This window comes from Bactrocera latifrons, unplaced genomic scaffold, assembly GCF_001853355.1.
Source record: "Bactrocera latifrons isolate USDA-ARS-PBARC rearing strain unplaced genomic scaffold, ASM185335v1 scaffold_383, whole genome shotgun sequence".
NCBI classification, from domain to species: domain Eukaryota; kingdom Metazoa; phylum Arthropoda; class Insecta; order Diptera; family Tephritidae; genus Bactrocera; species Bactrocera latifrons.
In genome coordinates, this window is record NW_017537027.1 from 61,430 (window position 1) to 88,593 (window position 27,164).

At 34.6% G+C, this 27,164-nt stretch overlaps 1 protein-coding gene across 3 annotated transcripts in view; it reads right to left on the reverse strand.

Moving 5' to 3' along the window:
• Positions 1–27,164, reverse strand: part of LOC108972175 (inhibitory POU protein) — a 74,827-nt gene that overhangs the window by 23,394 nt on the left and 24,269 nt on the right. For all 3 annotated transcript variants that reach the window (XM_018938688.1, XM_018938687.1, XM_018938689.1), the window contains exon 3: positions 26,324–26,500. In XM_018938688.1, the coding sequence (XP_018794233.1) occupies positions 26,324–26,500 (177 nt within the window). The remainder of the gene's footprint in view (positions 1–26,323; positions 26,501–27,164) is intronic.

The window sequence follows — 27,164 nt, forward strand, 5'->3', positions numbered from 1 at the left end:
CTATTTCAGTTAACTAATTTACGTATAATATTATATATGTAAAAAATTACAAAGGCTCTTAGAAAAAATAAGAGCAATTATTTCGAAAGAAAACACCACTAGTACTTCAAGCAGTAGTAGATGCAGATAAAAAGTTTACAGATGCAATTTGTGGCGGACCTGGTTTTCTTCATGACAGCAGAGTTTTGCAAATCAGTTTCTAAAAATTAATTTTTAAATAAAGCTTTTTCTTTGGTGAGGGAATTCATCAATGTCATTCTTTACGCGTTCTGTAAACAACATATGTATGTATATTTATTTGAATTTTTAATCACTAAAATCAATAAATAAATACATACAATTTCTATTTGCCTGCTATTTCAGGATTAAAATTTTCTATAACAAATTTGTATGCCACTTTGACAGTTATTTGTTATATGAGCCATTTATAACAGTAAGTAAAACGTGTAAAACACAACTTGTTAGTATTGAAAATGGAAGTTATACCACTTTAAGTTGAGATTGTTTTAATAATCTGCATGTAAATTTATGTGTATATGTCTGAAGTTATTAAATTAAATTTTTGATCGTCTGAAATCAAATACAATAACAATCAAGCAGCAATTCGTTAATTTGTTGAAAAACATAGTTTTGAGATAATTGCGATTCCGTACTTCTGGGAGTGCCGCACTGCTGACAGCTGTAACTTAGGCTCTACGGCTCAAATCTATATGAAATTTGAAAGAATTAATATTGAACGGATATACAGTCATGTCTAGATACAGGGAACACTCTAAATAGTAAAGGACTTGATATGGTATATTGCACAGCTAAATTTTAATATTGAGTACTCTAATCTTTAGTGCTGCAAATCCTCTTCGAAAAAGCAGTAAAAAAACTTAATTTCTGAACGCAAAAAACAAAAACCTATTTACGATGAATATGTAGTTAAAAAATTTACATATATAATATGTATATAACTCTTACTGTACTGTTTTCTATGAAATTTAATGAATAAACATGGACTTTTTTATTAAAATGTATTGTAACGATCTTTTGAAATTATACGCATAAAAATTTAATTGCTGAGAAAAAAATTTCGTTGAAAAATATATCTGTCTTAATATAGAGAACAATTATATTCAACGGGTTATATATTGACCATTGTTTTTTTTTTTTTTGTTTAATTCAATCAACTTTTGTAAACTATTTTCTATTAGGATTACAAATTTGATAAGCGATTTGTTTTCTTAGAACAGGGCCAATGTGAAAACTTGGTTAGCTTGTGATTGTACTTAAAGTAAGGTTTTTACCCCCATATTTCAATTTTGACATCGGAGCCTGTAAAGCCCTGTTGTGTCATCTTGGATATAAAACTTAATGTCTCAAATGTATTTAGTTATTGATTTGTCCCTCTTTAAATAGTGTTTAACAAAACCATTTTATGAGGAGTGCACGGGGTTATCATCCAAATTCAACTATTTCATAATTCTGTAAGAATTGGTGGAAATTTTGGTTTGGGACTAGCCCACGCACTCCTTTTCAATGAGATATGTTTAACTAAATAACAATTTTGTTTCTCAATTTTTTGCTTAGCGATGGCATTTTATTTATTTATTATTATTAGGACCAGGGAGCACGTGCACAAAGTTTCGTGACGATATTTAAATTTTTACTCAAGTTACACCTTACATAGACAAATGGGAGGACGGGCGGTCAAGCGTCAAATCGTCTTGCCATTTTCATCATTTATATTTATATAACTCAATATTCAGTGGCAGACACAGAGGGAGAAAATGGGCAAAATTTTCCCCCACCAAGGACCTAGTGGAATATTAGTCATTTTACTACACTGGAAAAATATAAAGGGCAGAAATATAATCAAGAAATTTGCCATTAATAAAATAAAAACTGTTTCTATTTCCAAATATATTAAATTATACTGGAACACCACCGAAGTTACAGATTGTAGCGTCGTACGCAGATTAGATTTTTAATAAATCCAATCAGATCCGTAACTGAAAGTGCTAAATTTGAGCGACGCAGCTTGATAGAAAAAATAGATTCAGGTTCATCTGTGATATGTTTGATTGATACATTCTCCGCGGTTATCCTCCAAGTTTTCCAACATAGAAAAATTAGTAACAGGAAAAATAAAGAAACAGTGAGAAAAGCAGCGATACTCATCGCAAATGAGCATATGCAATTTTCAATTTATAATTGGCATTTTTTTGTCTATGTGTTATTCTATTTCCAACTCATTCACTCAGCGTGATTCCTCAGAAATAATCGATCGATGTGGTAAACGCATCAAATATGATAGAGACGCTGCTTGCAACGTTCCGAAACCAAAGACAAAAAGCTAGGGAACATTCTCGATCTACTTATTCAGACGCGAAAAAAATGAAAGCAGAACTGAAAGTTGACGAAGAAAAACGAAGAAGTTGCGACCGACAAACGAAATTCGAAAATTTCTGCGTGAGAACTTGCGAAGAATACTTCAGGGTCTCAGTGTATTATACCTCAGAAGTATTGGATGGATTTCAACTTTGCCGCTTCCAGCAAAAGTAGCTGCTTTAAAAATCAAAGAATGGGAAAAACTTATTGACTGCTTCATAAATAGATTCAAAAGTCTTTTGGATAATGGCAACGTCGTGCGACGTTTGAAGTTCAAAGGTTTTATTCGCATATTCTGCACACTTCCTGTGACGAATGTAAGCTTTGAATGCTCTTTTTCGACACTTCGAAATTTTGTGTTAGTTTACAAAAACATGGATCATAAAGCATTTTGTTTGTTAATAAATCATTACTTTTTGGGGGAAAATACTGTTGAATTTGGGCTCAGAGAAATCCACCGTTGAAAAGATATTTGCTCAGCTGGAAACAGGAGAAATGAGCACCGAGGATAGTGATGCTTTAAAGAGGCGAAAGCTCTGTGCAAAGTGGGTGCCTCGCAAGTTCATAATTCAACAAAAACAACGAAGTGCTCTTTAATCGTAATAAAACCAAATTTTTACGTCGGTGTGTGACAACAGAAACATAGCTCCATCATTTTCCATTAGAGTCCAATCGACAGTCATTCTATGTAGTGGGCTGCACTTGATGAACCGGTTCTCAAGCGTGGAAAGACGAAAAATTCGGCTGGAAAGGATATGATATCAGTCTTTTGGGATGCACGTGGTATAATAAAACTATTATAGTTGTATGTGTGTATAGTATTACAGTTATAATCTATTTCACTGCGTGTTTGGTTGCAGTTCTTTTTTACAATTCCAAATACTTAGCAATTGTATTATTTTTACGCATATATGAATTTTGAAAAAATGCCTATGATATGAAATATAACTCTTGTATATATGAGTTGTATTGCATTCTAACATAAATAAATCAAAAGTACCCTATCTCCTTACCCTGGTTCTAAGCTACCTCCCCACCAATCTTCAGCCAAATCGGTTCAGCCGTTCTTGAGTTATAAATGGTGTAACTAACAACAACTATCTTTAATAAATAGATGTGAGGTTGTGTTTATTTTTTTTTTTTTTTTTTTTGAAGAAATTAAATATTTAAGTGATTCCTACAAACGTGAATTTTGATCAAATGCTTATGATTTGAAATATAATTTTTTGGACTTATGAGTTGTATTAAATTTTGAAATAAAGAAATAGAAAGTATCCTATGTCCTTACCCTTGTTCTAAGCTACCTCCCCACCAATTTTCAACCAAATCGGTTCAGCCGTTCTTTAGTTATAAATGGTGTAACTAACAACAAATTTCTTTTATATATATGTATATGTAGATTCACGCGCCCGCAAGTGCCACTCACCGCTGATGACTGACCTGAAGTTGAAACAAAAGATCGAGGCCAAAGCTCAGTCAGAGAATTAAAGATATAGAGAAGGTGCAAATTGTATTCTGTATGATGTTCGATTGAACGGCTAACAGAGCTTATAGAATTGTAGTACATAATTCACCATTTTCGCTGCTATTTAGCAGAAATGAACACGTTCAAAGGCAGAAAAATATGTAAAACGACTGAATTCAAGCGAGAATGAATAAAGAGAAAAGCTTTGAAGACTTAAAAATGTGAAGTTGGGTTTTCAACACTATTTTACCTAAAAAAAAAAAATAATATCGAAACAGACTGGAAGTGCACCCGATCTCAAAATAAAACTTTCAGCAAGTTCAGCAAACTTGAACTGTATAATTAAAAATAAACAACAGCTACTAAAGTAGCTAGTAAAGTTTCGCACTAAAAAGTAAGTACCAAAGATACCAAAATATTATAAATTAATAATAATAAAACATTTCTCTTAATATTATTAAACGTGTATTATTTAATCTCATGCCCGTCTTGAGTTAAATATTATTAAGTGGGTTACGAAAGGACTGTGTGAAAATTACCGGGTCATGGCAAAACTAAGTTTGTGAAGCACTGGACTACAGCATTCTACATTGCAATAAAGAATTTCATTAATGTATTTTTTTCAATTTAGTAGTATTTAATATTAGAAGGTCGATTTAAAATTTTGCCATGCTACAAGTATTAAACTTCATAAAGACTACTATGTTTAAAATAATAATATTAATGTTTCAAGTAAATGTTTAAAAATAAGTGAACAAGAATAGAAACGCAAAACTAGTACTAGACCTGTTTACTCATGTACATATTTAGCTGGTGCTTCTGCATATGATAGTAACTATTTTTAAAGTACCGTTATATCTTCAGTATGCCGTGCGAAAGACTACTATCATACACATCTTCAGTGAAGTCACACCAGAAAATTTTACTAAATATGTTTTCTAATTGATTCATCAAGTATTAAAAATTACCCAAAATAATTATTAGAGTGTGATAGAAAAAATTTTCGGTAATATTATATCTGAGTTAATTCGTGTTTTTGTTAATTTTTTGTGCCTAACTGTGTCGGCTATATCTTTAGACATTCAACAAATTTTGTATGTCACGGAGAAATATTTCAAATTGCGGCAGTATTCGCAATTATAGAAAGGAAAAAACATATCTACGAACCTACTTTACCAGTTTCAACTAAATTTGGTTGGTAAAATTAGCCTGACTTCTCTGTGATGCATTACGAAAATGGGCAAAATAGGACCACACTCACTTCCCATATAACATAAATTTATGTTCCCTTCGATTTTTTCACTTTCTTACTTGGCTTAAAAATCAAGCACTAATTATTAGGATAAAATTTTTCACAAATCATGTCTTTAAAATATGCCATAAGGAAGATTCGACGTTGAGAAGCTGCAATCACAACAGACAGCTGCAACCGAAACACTTGGTTTTGGAAAATGCAAAAGAACAGCAGCTACGACGAGGAGTGCCGTGTTGTAGCGGTGAGAAAACAGACTGTCTACCTCGTAACATTACGATCGACTACAACACTTGAAGAGCTTGACAAGCTCGCTGACAGGGGTAATGCTCCAAAATTCTATGACAAAAGTTCGGCGGCTATCAGACGGTTTCAAGACCGGGGCAGAAAACCTAAAGGTGATCCAGTTATCGACGCCCAAAAATACTAAAATTATGAAGGGGACACTTTTCCAGCCTGTTGAATGGCAGTAGAAGTATAACGAAAGGAGAAATCGAACCCGATTCCCCAATCGATGACGATAGAGCGGACGCTCCATTGGCCGACTATGAAGAAGTTCGAAAAGTTCGACTATGAAGAAGTTCGAAATTACCCGTCTGAAGAACAACAAAGCAGCGGAGGCCGATGGATTGTAGGCCGAGCTATTCAAACATGCTGGCGAAGAACTGATAAGGAGGATGCATGCTCTTTTTTGTAAAATATGGTCGAACAAAAGCATGCCCAACGATTGGAATTTAAGTGTGCTTTGCCCAATCCACCAAGATGGAGACCACACACTCTGCGCCAACACTCCCAACTACCGTGGGATAAGTCTCTAAACTATTGTGTGAAAGATTAAAGCCCCCCGTAAACAAACTGATTGAACCTTTAGACCTGGCAAATCAAAAACCGACCAGATATTCACCATGCACCAAATTTTGGAAAAGACCCGTGAAAGGAAAATCAACACACACCACCTCTTCGTTGATTTCAAAGCTGCTTTCGACAGCACATAAAGGAGCTGCCTTTATACCGCGATGTCTGAACTGCGTTGAGCAACACCAAAAGCTCCCTCACAATCGGCAGTTTGATAACAAACGAAGTTTCAAACAAGGGGAGGATAGGGAAGATATCGTGCGACTTCTTTAATCTCCTGCTGGAGAAAATAATTCGACCTTCAAGACTTAATCGAACAGGTACAATCTTTTATACATGTGTACAGCTGTTGGCGAATGCCGATGATATCAATATCATTGAACAATGGGCATCTCACCACCCACTTTTAGGCGAAACGGAATATTTTTGTCAGTCAACGCTGTGCAAAAAATTGGGTAAAACTTTTTGAATACTTATTTTAGCCCCTACATACTTAATTAAAATATTTCAAGTTTCCAGTTGACTTTAAACCGCAACTATCGCCCAATATATAAGAAATCATGTTGAAATCAGAAAAAATATTTTTTAATAACTTCTTACTTTTAATTAAAATATCCCATATATCACTTTACCATGCGAAAGTATAAAATGTTCGCTTACAAAAGAACATAGCTTAGCTTATATCACAAATTTACTTAAATGGCGAACGTTTCCGCGCGATTATTTTTTTACACCTTTGGACGTAGATCAACTCCTCATGATGAATTTCCAGTCTTTATCGATTGTATGGTGAATCCAATCGAAATTGTAGATCACTCCAAGATGAATTTCGGGAAGGACTATAAAAAAAATGCATTCAAGTAAGATTCCACATAGCTTTTCAATCACTCAAGAAAGGCTTGTGTCGATTGGTCGAGAGAAATATTAACAAAATACGACAGCAGTGTTTCGAAACATGTCTATGACATCGTGACAGGTTCAAGCAAATTGTTGTTGTGTTTTTTTTAAACTGGATATGTTGCAACCATGCTTCTAAAATTGGTTAAACGCATATAAAAATGTGTATAGATCGGAGTGAGTGGATACTTTTGTCGCTAAAACTGAAAATGAAAATTACCTTTATAAGTATATTCCGGAATGACATATATAATCATCGGTTGAGAATTCTTCAATAATTATTATTCAGTATAATTACAATCCACTCAATTATGCAACGGTTCACGTTTGGTAAAGAAAATTATTACAGGAAATATTATTGTAGCAAATTGACTGGAAATTTTAATGGAGAAATGTTCCTCTTGCCCCTTGAAAATGTTTATAATTAAAAAACTTTAAATATTATGGTTTAAAATTAAGATTGATGTACCCGCTTCAATTATCACAAGTATTATCAACTAACAACTTTGAAAAACAATTATTTCTTACAAATTCATAAAGTAAAAAAACAACACGTGGTAATATATGTCTATTTGTGCTTAATAACAAATCGAAGAAAATTAATATGAATTATTTTAAAATTTGGAAGTAGTCCAAAGGGTTATTTTTACATCAGGAATAACGTTTTGTTTTTATCCATAAATAAAATTTTACTGTATTGAATAATTAATAATTAATGTATGCCTTATCCACAGCAAAGCTTGGACGAGGTCCTTCACTATATTATAAAAATGAATCAAAAAGAGACAGAAATGTTCAAAAATAATTAGTATTTTCAAATTCAATTCATTGAATGCAAGAGCATCGCTCACGGGTGGGCAAATATGCACAGAATGTCAATATAAAAGATTTTCTAATTGAAAGTGTAATATTATTATTTTAGGACATTACCATCGAAGAGATTTATTTAAAGTGTAACGATTTCAGAGCATGTATAAGGTATGTCCGGTCCCTTAATTAGGAAGGTGCCGCTACCCACCTGGTTGATGTCGTCTTTAGAGTGAAGGCTGACATCACCGCCCTCCAAGAAGTGCGATGAACGGGACAATGACTGAGGCGAGTATTCCCTTGTGACATTTACTACAGTGCCCATATAAAGGAGTGCAAATTCGATGTGAGATTCCTGGTGGGGGAGAGACTCCGTCACCGAGTACTGTCATTCAGTCCGGTGGATGAACCTAGCCACTATCCGCATCAAAGTTCTTTAACATATCGCTGATTTGCGCCCACGATCCAAAGGAAGAAAAGGACGATGTGACCTCAGAAACTCGGTATAGAAAAGCTTTGGCTGTAGAACCCCTAGAAAAGATCTAGTAACCAATGCCTAAAGCATACTAAAGTTATGGGGGGAACACTTCTCCAACCTGCTTAATGTCAGTGAAAATATAACGCCAGGAAAGGGCGAATCCTATTCCCCTATCGATGACGATGGAGCAGACGTTCCACTGGAAGAAGTTCGAATAGCAATTCCGCCTCTGAAGAACAACGATCGAGCTATTCAAAGACGGCGGCGAAGAACTGACAAGGAGCATATGTCAGCATCTTTGTAGAATATGGTCAAACGAAAGCATGCCCAACGATTGGAATTTAAATGTACTCTGCGCAATCCACAATAAGGGACACTCCACAATCTGCGCCAACTACCGTGGGATAAGCCTCCTCAACAGCGCATACCAATGTGGCTTTAAACCTGGAAAGTCTACAACTGACCAAATATTCACCATGCGCCAAGTATTGGAAAAGACCCGTGAAAAGAGAATCGACACACACGACCTCTTTATCGATTTTAAAACTGATTTTGATAGCACGAAAAGAAGCAATAGTTGAGAAATAAAGTCCTCTCACAGACATCACCTCCTTTTCTTTTTTAAAACTGATTTTCACAGCACGAAAAGGAGCAACAATTGAGAAGTAAAGTCCTCTCTCGATGAATAAAAATTACACTAAATCACTCGTTATTCCAGTCATACTATATGGAGCAGAGGCATGGGCGATGATAACATCTGATGAGTCGACGTTATGAGTTTTCGAGAGAAAGGTTATGCGGCAGATTTATTTTCCTTTGCGCATTGGCCACGGCGAATACCGCATTCGATGGAAAGATATGCTGTTTGAGATATATGTATAACGAGGTTGACATATGTAGTTGAGCGAATTAAAAGACTGCTCCGTTGGCTAGGTCATGTCGTCCGAATAGTTGAAGACACTCCAGCTCTGAAAGTTTTTGATGCAGTATCTGCCGGTGAATAGAGAGAAAGACCTCGACTCCATTGGAAAGACCAGGAGGAGGACCTGGATTCACTTGGAATTTCCAATTGGCGTCACATAGTAAAGAGGAGAAACGCCTGGCGCGCTGTTGTTAACTCGGTTATAACCGCGTAAGCGTTGTCTTCGCCAGTAAAGAGAAGATATTGTATATATAATATTTTGGCTAACACCTACTATACTAAATAATTGAGCTGCTTCTAACATTTGTGATCTGTGTATGATAATTTTACTCAGTGATTAGCGGGACTTCAAGAGACCGCTTCCAATAGGCTGATTCATTTTATAATAATCTATTTCAATAAAATTCATCTAATATTGTTTATTTTCTCAACTCTGACAAACCTTATTGCACTGAACACCTAGTACGGTATATAATTTATGGTATTATATGTAAGTAAATAAACATATTTCTACATTATATTAATATAATATAATATGTTATATTAAATTATGTAAGCAAAAGTAAAACTTTTGCATTCCTGATTACTTTACACGGAATTTAAAAAACGAAAAATTTTTCTATTTTAAAATATAAGAAAATGTTTAACCAAGAACTTGGAAACCATTAGAGCACCAGTTCAAATAAGTGAAATAATTGGTGTTACACAAATGAGCGGTCGCGAACAATAACGGTAAATATTTATACTATTTTAATATGGCACGAAATTTAAAGAGCTGAACAAACACTTAGATTGTACACAAGTGAACTTCATACTTACATATGTTAATAGAATACATAACTATATGTATGCATGTTTGGACTAGTACTTGCATAGTCATTGTAAAGCGTTAATAATTTTAACAATGAATAATATGTTTTGCTAGCATCTGTTATTATTCCAAACAAATCAAAACAAGTGCACAGGGCAACATTGCTTCTCACAAATCTTTATAAATTGAAATTGTGGCAAGGGGTTCAAATGGGAAAATGATACACTTTACTACACAATCATAAAACAACAAATTGCCGCATAAATATGGGGTGGTTTGCCACGTAATAGATTTTATTTTATTGTACTTAAAGTTCCGCATCTTTTGCTTTTATCACATTGTCGCTGTGGCATCGCATCTGAACGTTTAAGGGTGCATACGGTCACACTCAAAATACTCACAATTCGATTGTACCAAAAACATTAGCCGCGAGAAAAAGGTGTTTCTTTACACAAGGCGTGGGGTTAACATATTGTTACCGCAGGGAGCACACTGCAGATGCCACCCCGAAAAACATTTTGCTATAATTTTTTACACATTGCGGTCCCAATTCATAGTTTCCGCTACCGGCTTAGGTACTCTTTTGGGAAACATATCAATATACTCAGCAGACGGTCGGTCGGCTGCAAGAACAGCTACCAGCAACCTGTACGAATATAAAAGAACAACGCCCAAAGGTACAACTATCCATATTTGCATGCATACATATGTATGTTCACACGGATGTGCGTATTATAAATATTGATATGTATGTATAGGTATATAATACAGTATAATTTCGATAATAGGATTCGAAATATACATTTCAGATACGTAAATTTTAATTAAAAAAATTTATTTATAAAATACACTACTTGGTGAAATATTTATGAAAACAAGTTACAATTTTCTTAAGAGATGAAAACAACACTTATTTTTCATAATGGTATTTTTCTAATCTTAAGGAAAATTAATTATTCAGATAATTATCAAGATCATACTGTATCTTATAATCGTACAATTTAACATGGGCTCACGTTGGTTAAACTTTTGGATTTGTTTCAATCCATTATAATTGAAAAAATTTACATACCAAAGTAGAGCAGCGACTATAGTTGACGCCTACTAATTGTAAAGTATAGTAGAACGTTTAAACTAGTGATGCTAGCTGAAGATGACATAAAATATAAGTATATTTTGTGTCTTTTGGTTGCTTGCCCATTATTAATATCATCCTTTCGAGCACCAACAAGCGAGAATTACACGCACGTCCTTATATTTAGCTAAATCAGCTAGAAGAATAAAACTTCTTTAGCAAAGGTTTTCAACGAAAGCAAGAGTAGCAAATAGCGTTAAAAAGTTATAAGCAAAACAAAAAACACAACACTGACAGGTTGATGGCAAATATTGGGAGGTGAGGTGAAGAAGTACGGTACAGGTTTCAATGATATTAACAAGTAGATGCATTAAGTATTCGGGGTTACAACTTCACCGTATGCTTGTAACATTGCCGTTAACTGGTACGCGCATAAGGCAGGTGGATTAAGGGTGAGTTGGGAATATTATGATTTATTTTTATTATAGCGGGTATAACGGATAAATTCGTACTTATACATGAACCTTTTGTCGGAAAAGCTGGATGAGAGATGAGCATTACAAGAGATAGATGCACAAATGGAGGAGGCTGAGCAGCCACTTGTTAAATGGACGGATGGCTTTGCACTTGCTGTCTTCATTTTTGCTTTCAGTTATATTGCCTGGGAATTCCTAAGGGAATGCCTTACAATTTGTATGTACATTTACTACACGTAGCTTTAAATCAGCAGCGGAGAAAATGAGAAATAAGTATATCTACATATGTATGTGCATTTATACCTATGTATGTGTTTGTATAAATCGAAAAGTGATGTTCTTTGAATACCTTTGATATTGCATTAAGCCTCGGACCCCTTCCTTGTTTTTCATGTTCTATACGGTAATGGAAATCCGCATATAATCTCTGAATTGATAACGGGGGCGGGATAAACTAGTTATTGTCATTAATACGATCAATTTGCTGTTCACTTTTGTGTAAGTAAACAACAACCTTATTGAATAAATTAAAAGTGGAAACATTTAGTTCGTATTGAATAGATACGTAGCAGATGCTTGTAAAAACTTAACGGATTAAAATCATGTTTATAAGAAACATATGCATATAATGTGCACATAGAAGTGTTTTTTTTTGGAAGTATGTGCATATGTACATAGAAATGAAATACAATAAAATGTTGATCTTTATCTTTACAATATTATAAGCACCTTTATATTCATATTTGAAGCTTTTAGTTGTTTTCAAGTAAATATGTATAAGTGATAAAAAATAGGTCACCATAATTATATATAATTATAATACATTTTTGGTAGCGGATACTTCACTTTTATTTTAAATATATGTTACAATGTAGGCGAAGTTAAAAAATTATTTTACTCAAAGAATTTTTTGTTTCATGGCTTAAAGTGGTACGTGACGTACAATTTTCAAGTAGTCTTTAAACTTCTCTTATCATTATCCCCGTTAACTAATTTGCAGACTATTACGGTTTTAAATAAAGAAATTATAGCAAAAATATACTTAGTCCTGCCATTATACTATAGTAAATTTTTCAATAAATTTTTTTATATATTAAACAATATATATATTGCAACGGTTTCTGAGTCGTGTGAGCAGCAAAAGATTAAATGCTCTCCACGGGGTCCTCATTTGGAATAACATTCTTTGGAAGTTTTGACGTAGATTTTGTAGTTTTTCTTATTAAAAACTTCTCGAACAGTAAAAAAATGTACTTTTCTCAGACGGATATTTTCATGGCAGTTGATCGCGTGTCACTGAAGAAGCCGTTTACATCTAGTTAGCCTAATTTCCTTCAAAGTCATTGTCAGAAGAAACCAGTTAAGCGACGGTAGACTTTTATGTGAAGATTATCTCGAATAAGTATTGACATATTTTTCTTCTTTCTAAGGGGATATCTGAGAATGTGTTTGCGAACGGTTTTTATGGCTAAATTGGTTCAAACTAATCGAAGCTGATAACTTCTCTTTCTAGCTTCAACTGTAGACGTTTGGGAAATACGGTCAATAAAGCGGTGAACAAACAATAATTTTTGCAACGCACAGGGATTGCTGTCACTACCTCATTCTTGGGCTTGTATTGAGCAGATTTAATCAAAACAAAATGTAAAAACCAATTTTCTATCAAGATTTTGCCGCTTCGATTAAATTCGACTTGATTATTATTTGTCTTAATGAATAGTTTGAAGTAAAAGTTTTTTTTAAATTTATTCGAACTGGAATAATTTCGGCACTCTTGCCTTTATTTGCGTACATTTTCCGCACATTCGGTTAAATTGAAAATTAGCAAATACCCACCAGGCCCAATTTTACAATATTTTATACCCACAGATGCCCCTTGCTACTGCGATCGCCTTTGTCAAAATACAGTTTTATATCTCAGTTTAGTGCTTACTTTTATAAGTTCATCTACAAACTCCTAATTTATTTTTACCAAGGAACGCGTACACCAAGTATCATCAGAACATTTAAATTTTTATTCAAGTTATAGCTTGCACGGGCAGACAGGGAAACAATCACCAGGATTTACTCGTCTCTTCATATCTATTTATATATATTATATGTATATATAACCTTATATCTGTTTCGTTTTAAACTAACTAACGGTTGGTTAGTTGAGCAGTGCTAAGCCGTTCAAAATTTTCTGTTGCTTTGAGCCAAGTCTTGATACGGCGCAAACAAGAAAAGCATCGTTCAGTACTAGCATTTGTGGCTGGAAACGTGCAAAGTACGTGAAGAAGAGTATGCATCGTCGGCTAAATATTCTTAGCGCAAGTGCTGAGGGTCTCTAAAACGGAAAACAATTGCGTTCTCGTAGTCTTTTTCGTCTTCCATTGTTTTTACCCAAACGCAACTTTTGGCCTGAGCTTCGATTTTTGTTGTTCTTTGTATCTTGGCAAGATTATCTTTTTCTTCTAAGTTTAGGTTAAATTTTGGTAACAGCAGACTCAAATTTTTAATTTATATAATTTTAATTTTTAAATCAATGAGTATGTACAGAATATACAGTGTATACAGAAGCCCAGTAAAAGTCCTCACAGCTTTGAGATGGGTGATTGTTTCGATGGCTCTGACGACTACATGTTCTGGGTTTTTTCGCTTCAACAGCTAATTTTTCAGCCATCTGCGTAATATTTGAAAATATTTCATCAAAGTATGCATTCATCGTGTGTTCAGTCTTGCAACCAATTTTGTTATGACGTTTGATGCTTTCGAAAGGTCGATTAATTCGTTCTGCAGAATTAGACTAAGTGCCCGCGTCAGTGACAATACATCACTGAGACAGAAAATTCCAACAATGAACTCGAAGTCGCACAGTACGGTGAACAGATTAGACTGCAGTCGTTCTATTCTTCCATTGGCTTATTTTTGTGAGTCCTTCAACGATTTCTGGAAGGCCGACTGTGAATTGAAGAACGACATCATGTCTTTGTTTGCCCAAGAATTTTGCATGGAAATAATGTACAGGGTGGCTGATGAAAGCCGCTACCAAAACAAAATTAAATAACTGCTTTTTTATTTAATGAATCTGGTTAATTTTTATTTTATTTTGCAGAATGACTTTTACATTTAACAAAAATGAATAACTGGGACACTGAAACAAGAATTTGGATTGTCCGCCACTATCACGCACCGAGCAGATGGACCATAATGAGACTTGTAAACAATTTTGCCGAGCATGGGACAGTCAACAGAAGACCTTACCATCGAAACCCTTCAGTTCGAATGGAGGAAACAATCGCTGCTGTAGCTGCTGCCATACAAAATAATCCACGTGTTTCGACGTGAAGCTTATCTGCTCAAATGGGTGTAAGTAGACAGTCATTACAGTCAATTATGCACAAAGATTTGGACTTATTCCCATATAAAATTCAAATGRCCAACAAACTGAACGCTGCAGACTTGCCGATTCGCTTGGAATTTTGCCAGAAGATGCTTCAAATGGTGGAGGAGGATGGAAACATGTTGAACTGTCTTGTCATGTCTGACGAGGCCCATTTCGATTTAAACGGCAACATAAACAAACAAAATTGTCGAATATGGAGTGCTTCCAACTTCGTGTCACAGTGTGGTGTGCAGTTTCATCACGCTGCATTGTCGGGCCCTACTTCTTCGAAGAAAACGGYCACACCGTTACGGTTGCTGGAGACCGTTACTTGAGCATGTTGAGAGAGTTTTTCTATCCAGAATTACGCCGAATGAGAATTTCTTTCAACTCTGTGTGGTTTCAGCAAGATGGTGCAGCTCCTCACATAGGCCAACCTGTTATGACAGAATTGCGACGAAAATTTCCCAATAAGCTGATATCCAGAAACTAAATATTTTGTTGGCCACCCAAGTCGCCTGACCTTACTGCATCTGACTTTTTCTTGTGGGGTTATTGCAAACAGGAAGTCTACAAAGCAAAACCAACAAATTTGAATAAACTAAGGTAATCCATACGAGAAACAATTGCGGCTATTCCTGTCTCAACTCTCCAAGCAGTAATGAACAACTTTTTGGTAAGATGCCGCACATGCATCAACGAGCAGGGGGGCATTTAAATTCCATTATTTTTAAAACTAATTAAGCTGTATTTAATAAAATTGAATGAGCTTTAACATGAATAAAATAAAAATGAATTCCATCACTGAAAAAACAAAATTATTTGAGTTTCTTAATGTAGCAAAATTCATCAGTCACCCTGTTTAATTTTTAACGTTCGCAGTTCGCCAACTCGGCGACCAGCTCAACCAACAGACCGCACTCAAAATTTAGTACGCCACTTTCTTCTTACATTCTTATGTTACATTGTGAAAATAGACGAAATCGGAAAACAATCACGCCTACTTCCCTTATAAAACAATTTTAAATTCTACTTGATTCGTTCAGTTTCCAGTACACAAATCAAGAAGCAATTAATATAATGTAATACAACTTTGAATGAATAATGTCTTTAGTGTGTGCCACCTTATGACCAAAAATTGTTTAAATCAAATAAAAACTCTTCATATTTAGTCTCCGGCAGTAGTTTAGTTTAGTCTTCGGGTTGACTTTTGATCGAAAATGTCCGTCAATGTGTGATATATTAGTGTGTAATTTTCTGCTGACTTTTTTCTCTGGTTTTATTTCTTACAAGTTGAAAGAATATAAAATGGTCGGTTGCGCCCGAACTTAGCTCTTCCTTACTTGTTTTGTATTGTTTTCTTGTCAATATTGTGCCTGTTCTACTTCGTGGAACTAAATAACGTTTTAAGCGGGAATGAAATTGTACTCCTTTGAAATCTTTCTTATCCAGGTTTGAATGTTTATGTAAAACTTAAGCGACAACCCGCTAAAGAATCAATTTCTTTAGCGCTCAAAATTCTATGCCAATATTCTGCATAAGAACTGTCCTGGATGAAGGGAAGCCTGGAAAATTCTTTCAATACGGAAACCAAAATTTCAACTGACTTTGCACCTGGGTAAGTGCGAACTGGGTAAGTGAGAGTAATAGCCAAGACCCATCATTTTAAGCTCCCAAAATCTTTATTAGCAAAAAACAGAAACCTTTATAAGTGAGAGTCGTTCTTCCCTCATGGACCTCCGTAAGTGAGACTGCTACTTATCTCTACCTCTATAAGCGACAGTCGAGCTTTATTTATTTATTTAAACAAGGTGAGTTCCAAAGTAAACAGGACTTAAAAAAACAACAAAGAACAAATGGTTTTTTCAGAAAAATCACTTTACTTTTTTTAAAATAGTCTCCTTCTGCTTCAATATAGCTTTTTGTATGGTCCAAAAGCATGTCGAACGAGTGTTTTAGCACGTTGGGCGGAATGGCCGTCAATATGCAGGTGCAAGCCTTTTGAATGGCCTCTACGTCTGCATAACGCTTTCCCTTCATGGACAAATGCATTTTTCCGAAAAGGAAGAATTTGCACGGTGCCATATCAGGTGAATACGGGGAGAGGTTAATGGTTAAAATGCGATTTTTTGTCAACAATCTCAAATTTTCATCTTCGCGAACACGTCGAATACGGCGCACCAAACGTTTCAGAACTCCAAGGTAGTATAGCATATTAACGTTTTGGCCGCGTAGAACAAATTCTTTGTGGGCAATACCCTTGGAATCATAAAAACAAATCAGCATAGTCTTCACTTTTGACTTCTCCATGCGCGATTTTTTGGGTATCGGCTCGTCCGCTGCCTTCCATTCAGCACTCTGGCGTTTCCTTTCGAGATCAAATTAGAAACACCACGTTTCGTCAGCAGTCACAATGTTGTAAAGGAAGTTTTTGTCCTTTTTGACCTCTTTAATGATGTCGTTCGAATGTTGACTTCTAAGCAATAATCATCGCCATAAACTTGTTTCATCAATTGAAACGTTTCGGTAAAAGTTTTACCAATTTTAAAACAAAATTTAATGTTGCTTCATTTTCGCACCGATAACAAAAACATACTGACACTTAAAACGCAATAACTTTACTTCCAATCAATGAAATGTCATGAAATTTTCTCTGCTCAATCGATAAAGATAGCAGATTCTATTGATGGCGCCGTCAGGAGGCGCTAGATTCCAAAAGTACTTTGGTTACTTTGTAACGCAGCTTGTATTATTTAGAAGGAACTATAGCTACAATAAAAATACATATATACATTCATAGAAGATATACACATGCAGTAACAATGATAAAACAAATTACAAATTTAAGATCTGCTATCTTATACCTCGGTTTTGGAAAAGTACAGATGAGCAACACCTGCCGGAGGAAAATGATGTTGAAGTTGGACCTAGCAACGAGGAATGGACTAATCTTGTGTCTCGCGGATCCAATATGTTAATGCCGAGCTTCGAAAATTTCGTTCGAATTGACGACAATGTAACTAACGCTGGAGAACAAAATGACGACGATATCATTAAGAATTGCGTGAACACCTGCATTGCTGGAAATGACGGTGAAGACAAGGCACAGATTTCGGAAATAGAAATAATGATCAATGCAATGAAGCCTTTAATGCTTTAATTTAAGACAGTCTATCAGTACTTTGAATACGCGGCGATTGTTGATCAAGCAATATTCGATACAATTTATGAGCTTGAGAAAAACATTCAAAATACAAAAACAGAAACCTAACGAAGGTTACCGATTTTTTAAGTGTAAATAAGTTCTAAATAAAATAAAATTACATAATGCATGATTTTTTTTTTGTTTTTTGTAAGCATCTTGATACCTACCCTTATAAATAATAGTTACACGATAAAACCTAGTACTCTCAACAGTTTAAAAAACTTTTTATGGGCTGTATACGACAAGTTATGCTGTAAGTTTAATTAAGATAATATGGCATCGCTCTTTCTAAGAGAATGAAGCATGTGATCCCCCGAATTAATGCGTGTGTCAGTTTTGCGTGAATTCTCAGAAAAATAAAATTGCTCAATATAATAGTTACACATACATAAGTGAACTTAGCTTTTTGTGAAAACAAAATTAATTTTATCCCGTTTTTCAAGTTTTTTTTATCTGAATTGATAAGTTTTCTTTCATTAAAGCTCAAAATGCTGCAGATAAATTAAATTATTTTTTAATCAGATGCGTCGGAAGTCACATTGCACTGCTGAAGAAACCCAGCTGGTTTCAAACCTCAGAAAGTAAGGAATTCGGGAAATTGGGAAATTTTTGGAAAGGTCTCATAATTTTGTTAAAAATGCTTTAGAGCGAAAATCTAGTAGGGAGACTCGTGGAAGAAAACAAAAAAACGAGTACAGTTCTTGATCGCCACATTGTAACTCTTTGTAAAAAGAAGGCGATAGCAGCAGAAATTGGAAATGTAGTAAGTACCCAAGTAGTTCGCAGGCGTTTGCGAAAAGGAATAACTACCAGGACGTATAGCCAGGAAAGTTCCATTATGGCGATCAAAAAATTTAGATATGAGGTTAAATTTTGCAAGAAGTCATTTAGATTGGTCAGGACCTGAGGGAACAAAAAAGTGGAGAAACCTCTTATGGAGCGATGAAACGAAAGTAAATTTGTTTGGAAACGATTGTGAGAGAAATGTGCGTCGTCCAAAAGGAAAGGAGTTTTACGGTCGATTCACAAAAAGAAAACTATGAATCATGGAGATGGAAACGTCATAGTATTGGTATGGAGTAGGTCCTATATACCGGACAACTAACAAAAAGACAGCGTCGGAGCATGCTACCTTATGCTGAAGAAAACTTACCAATACGTTGGGTATATCAGCAAGATAATGACCCAAAACATACCTCCAAACCGGTTAAAAAATATTTTGAAGGTAATAATGTTAACGTTTTGAAGTGGCCAAGCCAATCCCCGGGTTTAAATACAATAGAAAACCTATGGGGAGAACTAAAAACAAATTTTGCGAGTCAATCTTTCTCTAACAAAGACCAGTTATGGGAGTGCATACAAAAAACTTTTTATGCCCAAACGAATAAATAAAGTAATCCAGAATAATGGTGGATATTCTGGCTATTAACTGAGTAATGTTAAATATACAACAAAACTGTTTTATCATAATTTGTTTTTAATTCATGAGATTTACTTCAAAAAGTATTGTGTAACTATTATTTTGAGCAGGTGTGTATGTCGAAATGTAATGAACATTACATACACAATATTAAAAATATACATATATACACATAATTTTATCATATTTGTATTACATATTTACTACATTCGTACCTGCTGTAACTTGTTATTGTTGCGTACCTCTATAAGAGAGAAACGCTACGCAGGTACATGCCATAAACTCGGGTTAGTGAGAAACCTCTACAAGCGAGAATTAGATTGTGCTCCCTTGAGCTCTCGCTTATATAGGTTTAACTGGATTCCTATATAAAGATCGTTATAATCGTTGTATATCCTTCGGTTGCCACTAAAAAAAAATTTGTATAGAAAATCAAAATTTATTCTTAGAAAAATCAGTATATAACATACTTCATGAGCATTTCTTCAGCAATTCATTGTAACACGTGAAAAATATGCCTGAAGTAAAACTTAATTTGATTGTCGACCACTGTTCAGGGTCTATTCAAGAAAAAAACGAAAATCAAACAGGTGCAGTAAATTAGTTATGTGCATGTAAGTAAACTTTTTGTGGTTTCGCTAAGATATCGCTAACTGAAATTCAACCATATGTTGTTAAGTATAATTTACTGTTTCATTTCCCAACCGGAAGCTCATGTATGCATCATAATGTACATATCGGTGAGTATAAATTAAATAGAACTCATTTTCCACATAGATAAGGGTGAAAAGGACATCACCTACTTCAATTCGGTATAAAAACTTGAGACACATTAGTATATGTCATTAAGTTGATTCAAAAATGTATTGCTCTTATTATTGGAATATATTTACGTCACATCTACCCAATTTAAAGGCACCAATATACCTATACATGTATGCACATATCGTCTCACGTCGATTATACTAATTCCACATTGTTTACAGAAGTTAACGAGTTTTCGAGCAATTTTGTATTAGCTATATTGTCTTTAAAGTTTAACTAGTTAGCAAAATTGAAACAGCTTGCATGGCATATTTCCAATTTTAAAGTCTACATCATATGCATAATCTAAGTTTAGCCAAATTTTAAATAAAAAATGTTTTTACACATGTTGTCCACATACCATAAACAACGGTTGCAATATTTTCCGAGTTATTGATTGAAATCGAATGCATTACGTATTTCCATGCGGTGCCAAATATTTCTTTAATAAAATTAAAATTATAACGTGTAAGCCTTTTGGGAAATTGCCACGTGACGGTCGTTTGTCAGGTAAGGACACAATTCGTGTCGTTAATTATATTAAACCTCATTTCAAGGGTTGGGCACAAATTTCGATTGCTACTTGATTGTAATCAAATTACACAACCTGTTCTGAACAATGGAGCATGACGGAACAACAAATACTACTGGTAAAACACCCCTGCAATGTAAATGTACTAGTTTTACACAAGCAATCTATTAACTATGAGTTCGTTTCGCAGCTGAAGTGCATATTGAGGATTCCAACTACATATATTCAACATTAGCAACCTGTGTGCTTTACGCTCATAATTGAGTACAGTGTTCACCTAACGTTTTAAAACAAACGGTATATTGTTAGGGTATGGGCATTACATTTGGGCAGTTGAGGCACCGATTATTTTTGATGCCAAATGCACCTTCACATAGATCTAGAAACTGTATTATACTCAGAAAGCAATTTGAACTTATCACAAATATTTTGTTTCGGCTAAAATCGATTCCACACATGTTTTACTTGCTATAATGTGGAAAAAAAAGTCAGATTGATATGGTATACTCACGTATAGATAAATTTCATTGGACTTTCAGCGTAACTAAGTTTCCAATCTTATTTACATAAATCCCACAATTAACTTGAAAAGTTTATGATTGACTTTTGTAATCCTCTATGAAATTTTTTCGAGTTGGAAAAAACTAGACTACAACTACAATCACTTCAAAAAATATGTACCTTCGATTTTACAAAAAATTACACAAGCAAATATCAAAATATGCATTTATTCATTACATATTTGATATGTATTAATTTCCTTACTTATATCATATATATCCCATCCATTTGTACATACATATATACATGTATATTATACCTACATTAATTTCTCAGATATTTTTGATACTAATAATAATCTCCTTTAGTTTGAGATTGCGCTATAAGCAAAATTTCTCCCATTTTCCTCTTATTTTAATAGTGTATAACATTAAAATTCAGTTCCTATGCAGTGAGTTCTGAAAGTAAAATTTCTTAAAAACTTTGTTCAAAAATGGAAATAGAATTTTCAGTTTGAAAATCCAACTGACACTGAATTAGAGTTCAACTTGCGTTGGTTTTTGACAAATACTTTTTGTTCTACATTTTGTACTTATTACCTTCACAAATACAAGAGATTACTTAAAAGAACTGTTTATCGATCGTTTAGATTGTGTGGCTATATGCTATAATGATTTGATCTAAACAATTTCTTCGGAGATTTCGTTGTTGCCAAATTTCGTTAAGTTATCTCGTAAAATGAAATGTTTTTCATGTAAGCGCTTGATCTCGATCGTTCAGTTAGTATGATAACTATATGCTATAGTAATCTGATATCCACGGTTCTGAAAAATTAACAGCTACTTGGGGAGAAAGGGACGTGTGAAAATTTTCAGATCGGAGAAGTTAGAAGACATGGCTACGTCAACTCAGCTTCTCAAGCTGATCATTGAGACTATATTTTGACAAATTTAACATATCATATTCAGTCACACGAAATGAAAAGCATATCTTGGAGGCAGCCATAAATTCAAATATCAAACTTCTGAGTGTATCTGCTATCAAAATAGTTTTCATATAAATCTTTTAATCATCTTTAGGCTATTTAACTTGAAGCATTCCATTTTATCCTCAAGATGAAATACATATATTTTTAAACGAATTTATAAAGCGGTTAATATGCTATACATACTTGTATACGAGTATAGTATATAATATATGGTGTACTACATATTGGACATATTGTTCTATATAACATTATAAAATTGTATTGTTAATGCTGTCATAAATATTGCAAATATCGCTATCTTTTCAGAAATTATGTACAAATTAAGCTGCGCTTGCAATTTTTTACAAATTATATGTGCTAATATTTGTACGTTACCCAGAAAGAGTCTGCGAAAATAATTAGTAGGAACAGATAACTTTATATACTTTTCATAAGATCCATTTTTTATATACACATTAACATATGTATTTAGTTCCATGAAAATATAAGTGATTAAAATACTGACGATAACATCTAAACAAAAGAAAACATGTCGACAAATAGAAAATCTAATAGAAAAAGTCCGCGTACAAGGTTCATAAGTTATTCTACCCCAGAATTCTTCAAAAAATTTAATAGGAACTCATAGGATGTCCCCAACATTTAAAAAGTTGAGCTAGCTTTAGCTTTTAGCATGGATTAGACAAGCTTAAGCATTTCTGTCGAAGGGATGTGAGCACATTCCTCGTGCAGCATATCCTTTGAAGTAATCGTGCGTAGGCGGATTTTATGTTCCAGGGAACCTTATGGTGCTATTTAGGATTGAAATCTGGTGATTATGGTCGTATTTAAAGCTGCTTAGGGAAAGTTGTAGAGTAACTAGAGCTTAACAATGTCTACTGTATACTTCGGTTCGTTATCCTGTAGAGAATAGTAGTCATTTTCAAGACCTAATTCTTCCGCTCTTTGCTTCAAATATATTTTTAAGATATTTAGGTATGCATATTTGTCCATGGTGGACTCTATTAATTTCATTATTGCTTCTTTATCACCATTCTACACAGTATTTGAGTTCTTGTGTGCGACTTGACCACAAAATCATATTTTTTTAAATTTTGCGAATGGTGGTAACCTTTTGAGACTTTGCTTCACACTTTGCAAAACGTTACGAGTTTCACGCTAGTGCTAGTATTTCAGGCCGCCCTTCACGGGCCGAGATATAAAAACACCGATATGTTTGTAATTTTTTATAGCTGTAGAAGAATATGTTTTTCCAAAAAATCGATTTTAGGGTATGTTTTTCCTTCTTTGAAATGTTTAACAATTATGTCCCTTCCAGATGAGCTTATTTCTTTTCTTTTAGGCGGGATTGGATATTCTAGATTTATTTTTTCTTGAAAATAAAGTAAAGAAATACAACTTGCATTGCGGCAGCATATTAATTATTAATTTTTTACAAAAATCTAATCCGTCAAATAAGTGGAAAGTAGTTTTAGACTATACAAAAATGACTATACTCTTGCAACACGGTCCAACAGAGTTAATACTTTGTTTACTTAATATAGATATAGAGTTATATATGTATACATTATAAATAACCAGGATGAGGAGACGTTACGAATTCCTGGCGACTTCCGGGAAAAACTGAGAAATCAAGACACCCTGAAGATGTTGATATCGCAAATAGGTTTGTTCAGTTCATTCCCTCACCCTTTACCACTTAAACGAAAAACTGTAAAATGCTATAACTAAGTCAAAAATTATGAAACAAACTTAATTTGATACAGTAAATCGAAATATAAAAAGCAATCCTAGTTTTATCGTTCAATTCATATTAATGAATCTTATGTAAGATATCTTAGCTAAATTAAGTGAACATACATATACTCGTAGTACAAGGTGGTGCCATCTATATGTCGACTGGTGCGTTAGAATCTGATATCTTTCAGTGAGAATTTATTGCGTTTTAACTGTCAGTATGTTTGTGTTATCGGTGCGAAAATGAGCCAACACTAAATTTTGTTTTAAAATTGGTAAAACTTTTACCGAAACCTTTCAATTGATGAAACAAGTTTATGGCGATAAATGCCTATCAGTAGCAGAGTGCACAAGTGGTTTCAACGTTTTCAAAGTGGTCGTGAGGACATAAATGATGGTCAACATGTGAGACAAACAAAATCCGTGTTCACCGGAAATTTCATCGAAACTGTGCGTGAATTCATCAAAACTCAGCCGAAATCATCATTGAAATTCATGAAAATGGAATTGAAAATCTCCAAAACATCGATTTATCGCATTTTGACCGAACATTTGGGCTTACGAAAGGTGTGTGCATGGTTTGTTCCGCACAAATTGACTGACAACTGCGAATTGCTCAGTATACCCCCGGCGGGTACAGCGCCGAATACTTCCAGAGCAGGACTATTTTCGTCCATTCCATACAAGACCATACAACTTTCACAGAACTTTTCTCTTGAAAACTGGCAATGTCGACTCGTCAGTTGTTGACATCGTCGGACGGGAATTATGAGTGACTTATAGAGTTTGGTTTTTGTTTGTCGAGAGAGGAATTTGCTTCTCAATTGCCTACTCAGTCAGGTGCTACCCTGTTTTGCAAGAGTTATCCTGGGTTGGATTTCCAGGCTGACATTGTTGGTGGTGTTTACGCTGGTTCCAAGATAGACGAAATTATCTACGACTTCAAAGTTATGACTGTCAACAGTGACATGAGTACCAAGTCGCGAGTGCCAGTCGCCGCACTTGATTTGATGACAGGAGATATTTTGTCTTGCCCTCGTTCACTGCCAGACCCATTTGTTTTGCTTCCTTGTCCAGTCTGGAGAAAACAGTACTAACGGCGCGGGTGTTGAGGGCGATGATATCAATATCACGAGCACGATAAGGAATCGCCTTCTCTGAAACTTCGTTTGGTATCGAACTGCTCGGAGAGGTCCTTCCCACCTTTCACCGGTCTTTTCCAAGATTTGGCTCATGGTGAATATCTGGTCGTTTATTGATTTTCCAGGTCTAAAGCCACACTGATAAGGTCCAATCAGTTTGTTGACGGTGGGCTTTAATCTTTCACACAATACGCTCGATAGAACCTCATATGCGATGTTAAGGAGGCTAATCCCACGGTAGTTGGTGCAGATTGTGGGGTCTCCTTTTTTGTGGATTGGGCATAGCACACTTAAATTTAAATCGTTGGGCATGCTTTCATCCGACCATATTTTACAAAGAAGCTGATGCATGCTCCTTATCAGTTCTTCGCCGCCGTGTTTGAATAGCTCGGCCGGCAATCCATCGGACCCCGCCGATTTGTTGTTCTTCGGGCGGGTCTTTGCTATTCGAACTTCTTCATGGTCGTTCAATGGAACCTCTGCTCCATCGTCATGTTCTAGACTATTTTAATAAAAAATGGTTATCCTTGTGAGTTTTCAAAATTTAATGACATTTAATTAAATAGTTCTTAAATTATTGGTAGTAAAGTAACAAAGAGTCACATTTTGGACTTTCAAAAGTCAAACATCCTCTGAATAAATAAAGTAAACATTACACTCGTGACTCCAGCGGCCAGTAATCTGAGTAGTTGTTGCCCGGTGAAAGTTATCCAAATTCCTCGAAAGCGCAACAGTCCGGCGCCAAGATTATTATTAAGCAAATTAACTGGAAATAAATCGGTTTTGGATTTGAAAAATGGGTGAAACCGTGTAACCTCATCCACTTACCCTATACAAAGTGTACTATAATAAAATTGCGTTGGCGTGACATCGCTAATTTTTGCTTGAAATCCCATAGTTTAGAAATTACTTCTACCAAATTTGGTGCATATCATTACCCGTTTATGTTAACTTTTTAAAATGGGGGAAACCGGATTCACACATTTTTTTAATTAAATCTAATTCTTTCACTTTAAAATATATGGTATAAATCAATTATAAAGATTATAATTATAGTAATTTAGTGTAATGCAGAAGTAAAGTCTACCTATCGGCTCAAATATATACAATATAGGGATCTACTTTATAATGCTTAAAATGACAAATACGTGTAATATTTCATTTTAGCTATAATTTGGTTTAGTGCCTAATATGAATGAAAACGGTCTAGGCTTACCTGCAATGGTCGTTGCGGAGGTCCAGCCATACTATGATGATGGTACATAACGTCATGTTTTATTTGACCCGGCATTTGACTGTGGTGATGTGTGGTTTGATGTTTACCCATATCCACCGCCGCCAGTGCTTCCGCCCTACTAAGGATACCATCATTAATTCCCGCAAATATATCACCCTATTTAAAAATAAGAAAAAAGAATGAAGAATTAATATATGAAATATATGTATACAATGTCTACATAACTTATTGTACTCCATCTACATATGTATACATATACATAAAACATTAATATTTTAAAATAATAGAGTCGCCGTTCACAAATTAGAATCTTCAGTAATTAAAATATCCAAAATCTGAGTTGTTCTCGATAATTGAGCTGGGGAATTGCTTTTACTAATCTCATAAGCAATTTTCTGGATCGCCGTTTGCTATTGTTGTTTTAAATTAAAAAAATAATAAATTAACAAGTAAGGAAGGGCTAAGTTCGGGTGTCACCGAACATTTTATACTCTCGCATCAAATACCGTATTTGTGTAAAGTTTTATTCCGCTATCATCATTGGTTCCTAATGTATATATTATACAGAGAAGGCATCAGATGGAATCCGAAATAGCGTTATATTGGAAGAAGGCGTGGTTGTGTTAAGAAACTATTATGTACCGAATTTCATTGAAATCGGTCGAGTAGTTCCTGAGATATGGTTTTTGGTCCATAAGTGCAGTGGGTGCACCTTCTTTCTGATATTTCTTCCGTAAAATTTAGTGTTTCTGACGTTTTTTGTTAGTCGGTTAACGCACTTTTAGTGATTTTCAACATAACCTTTGTATGGGAGGTGGGC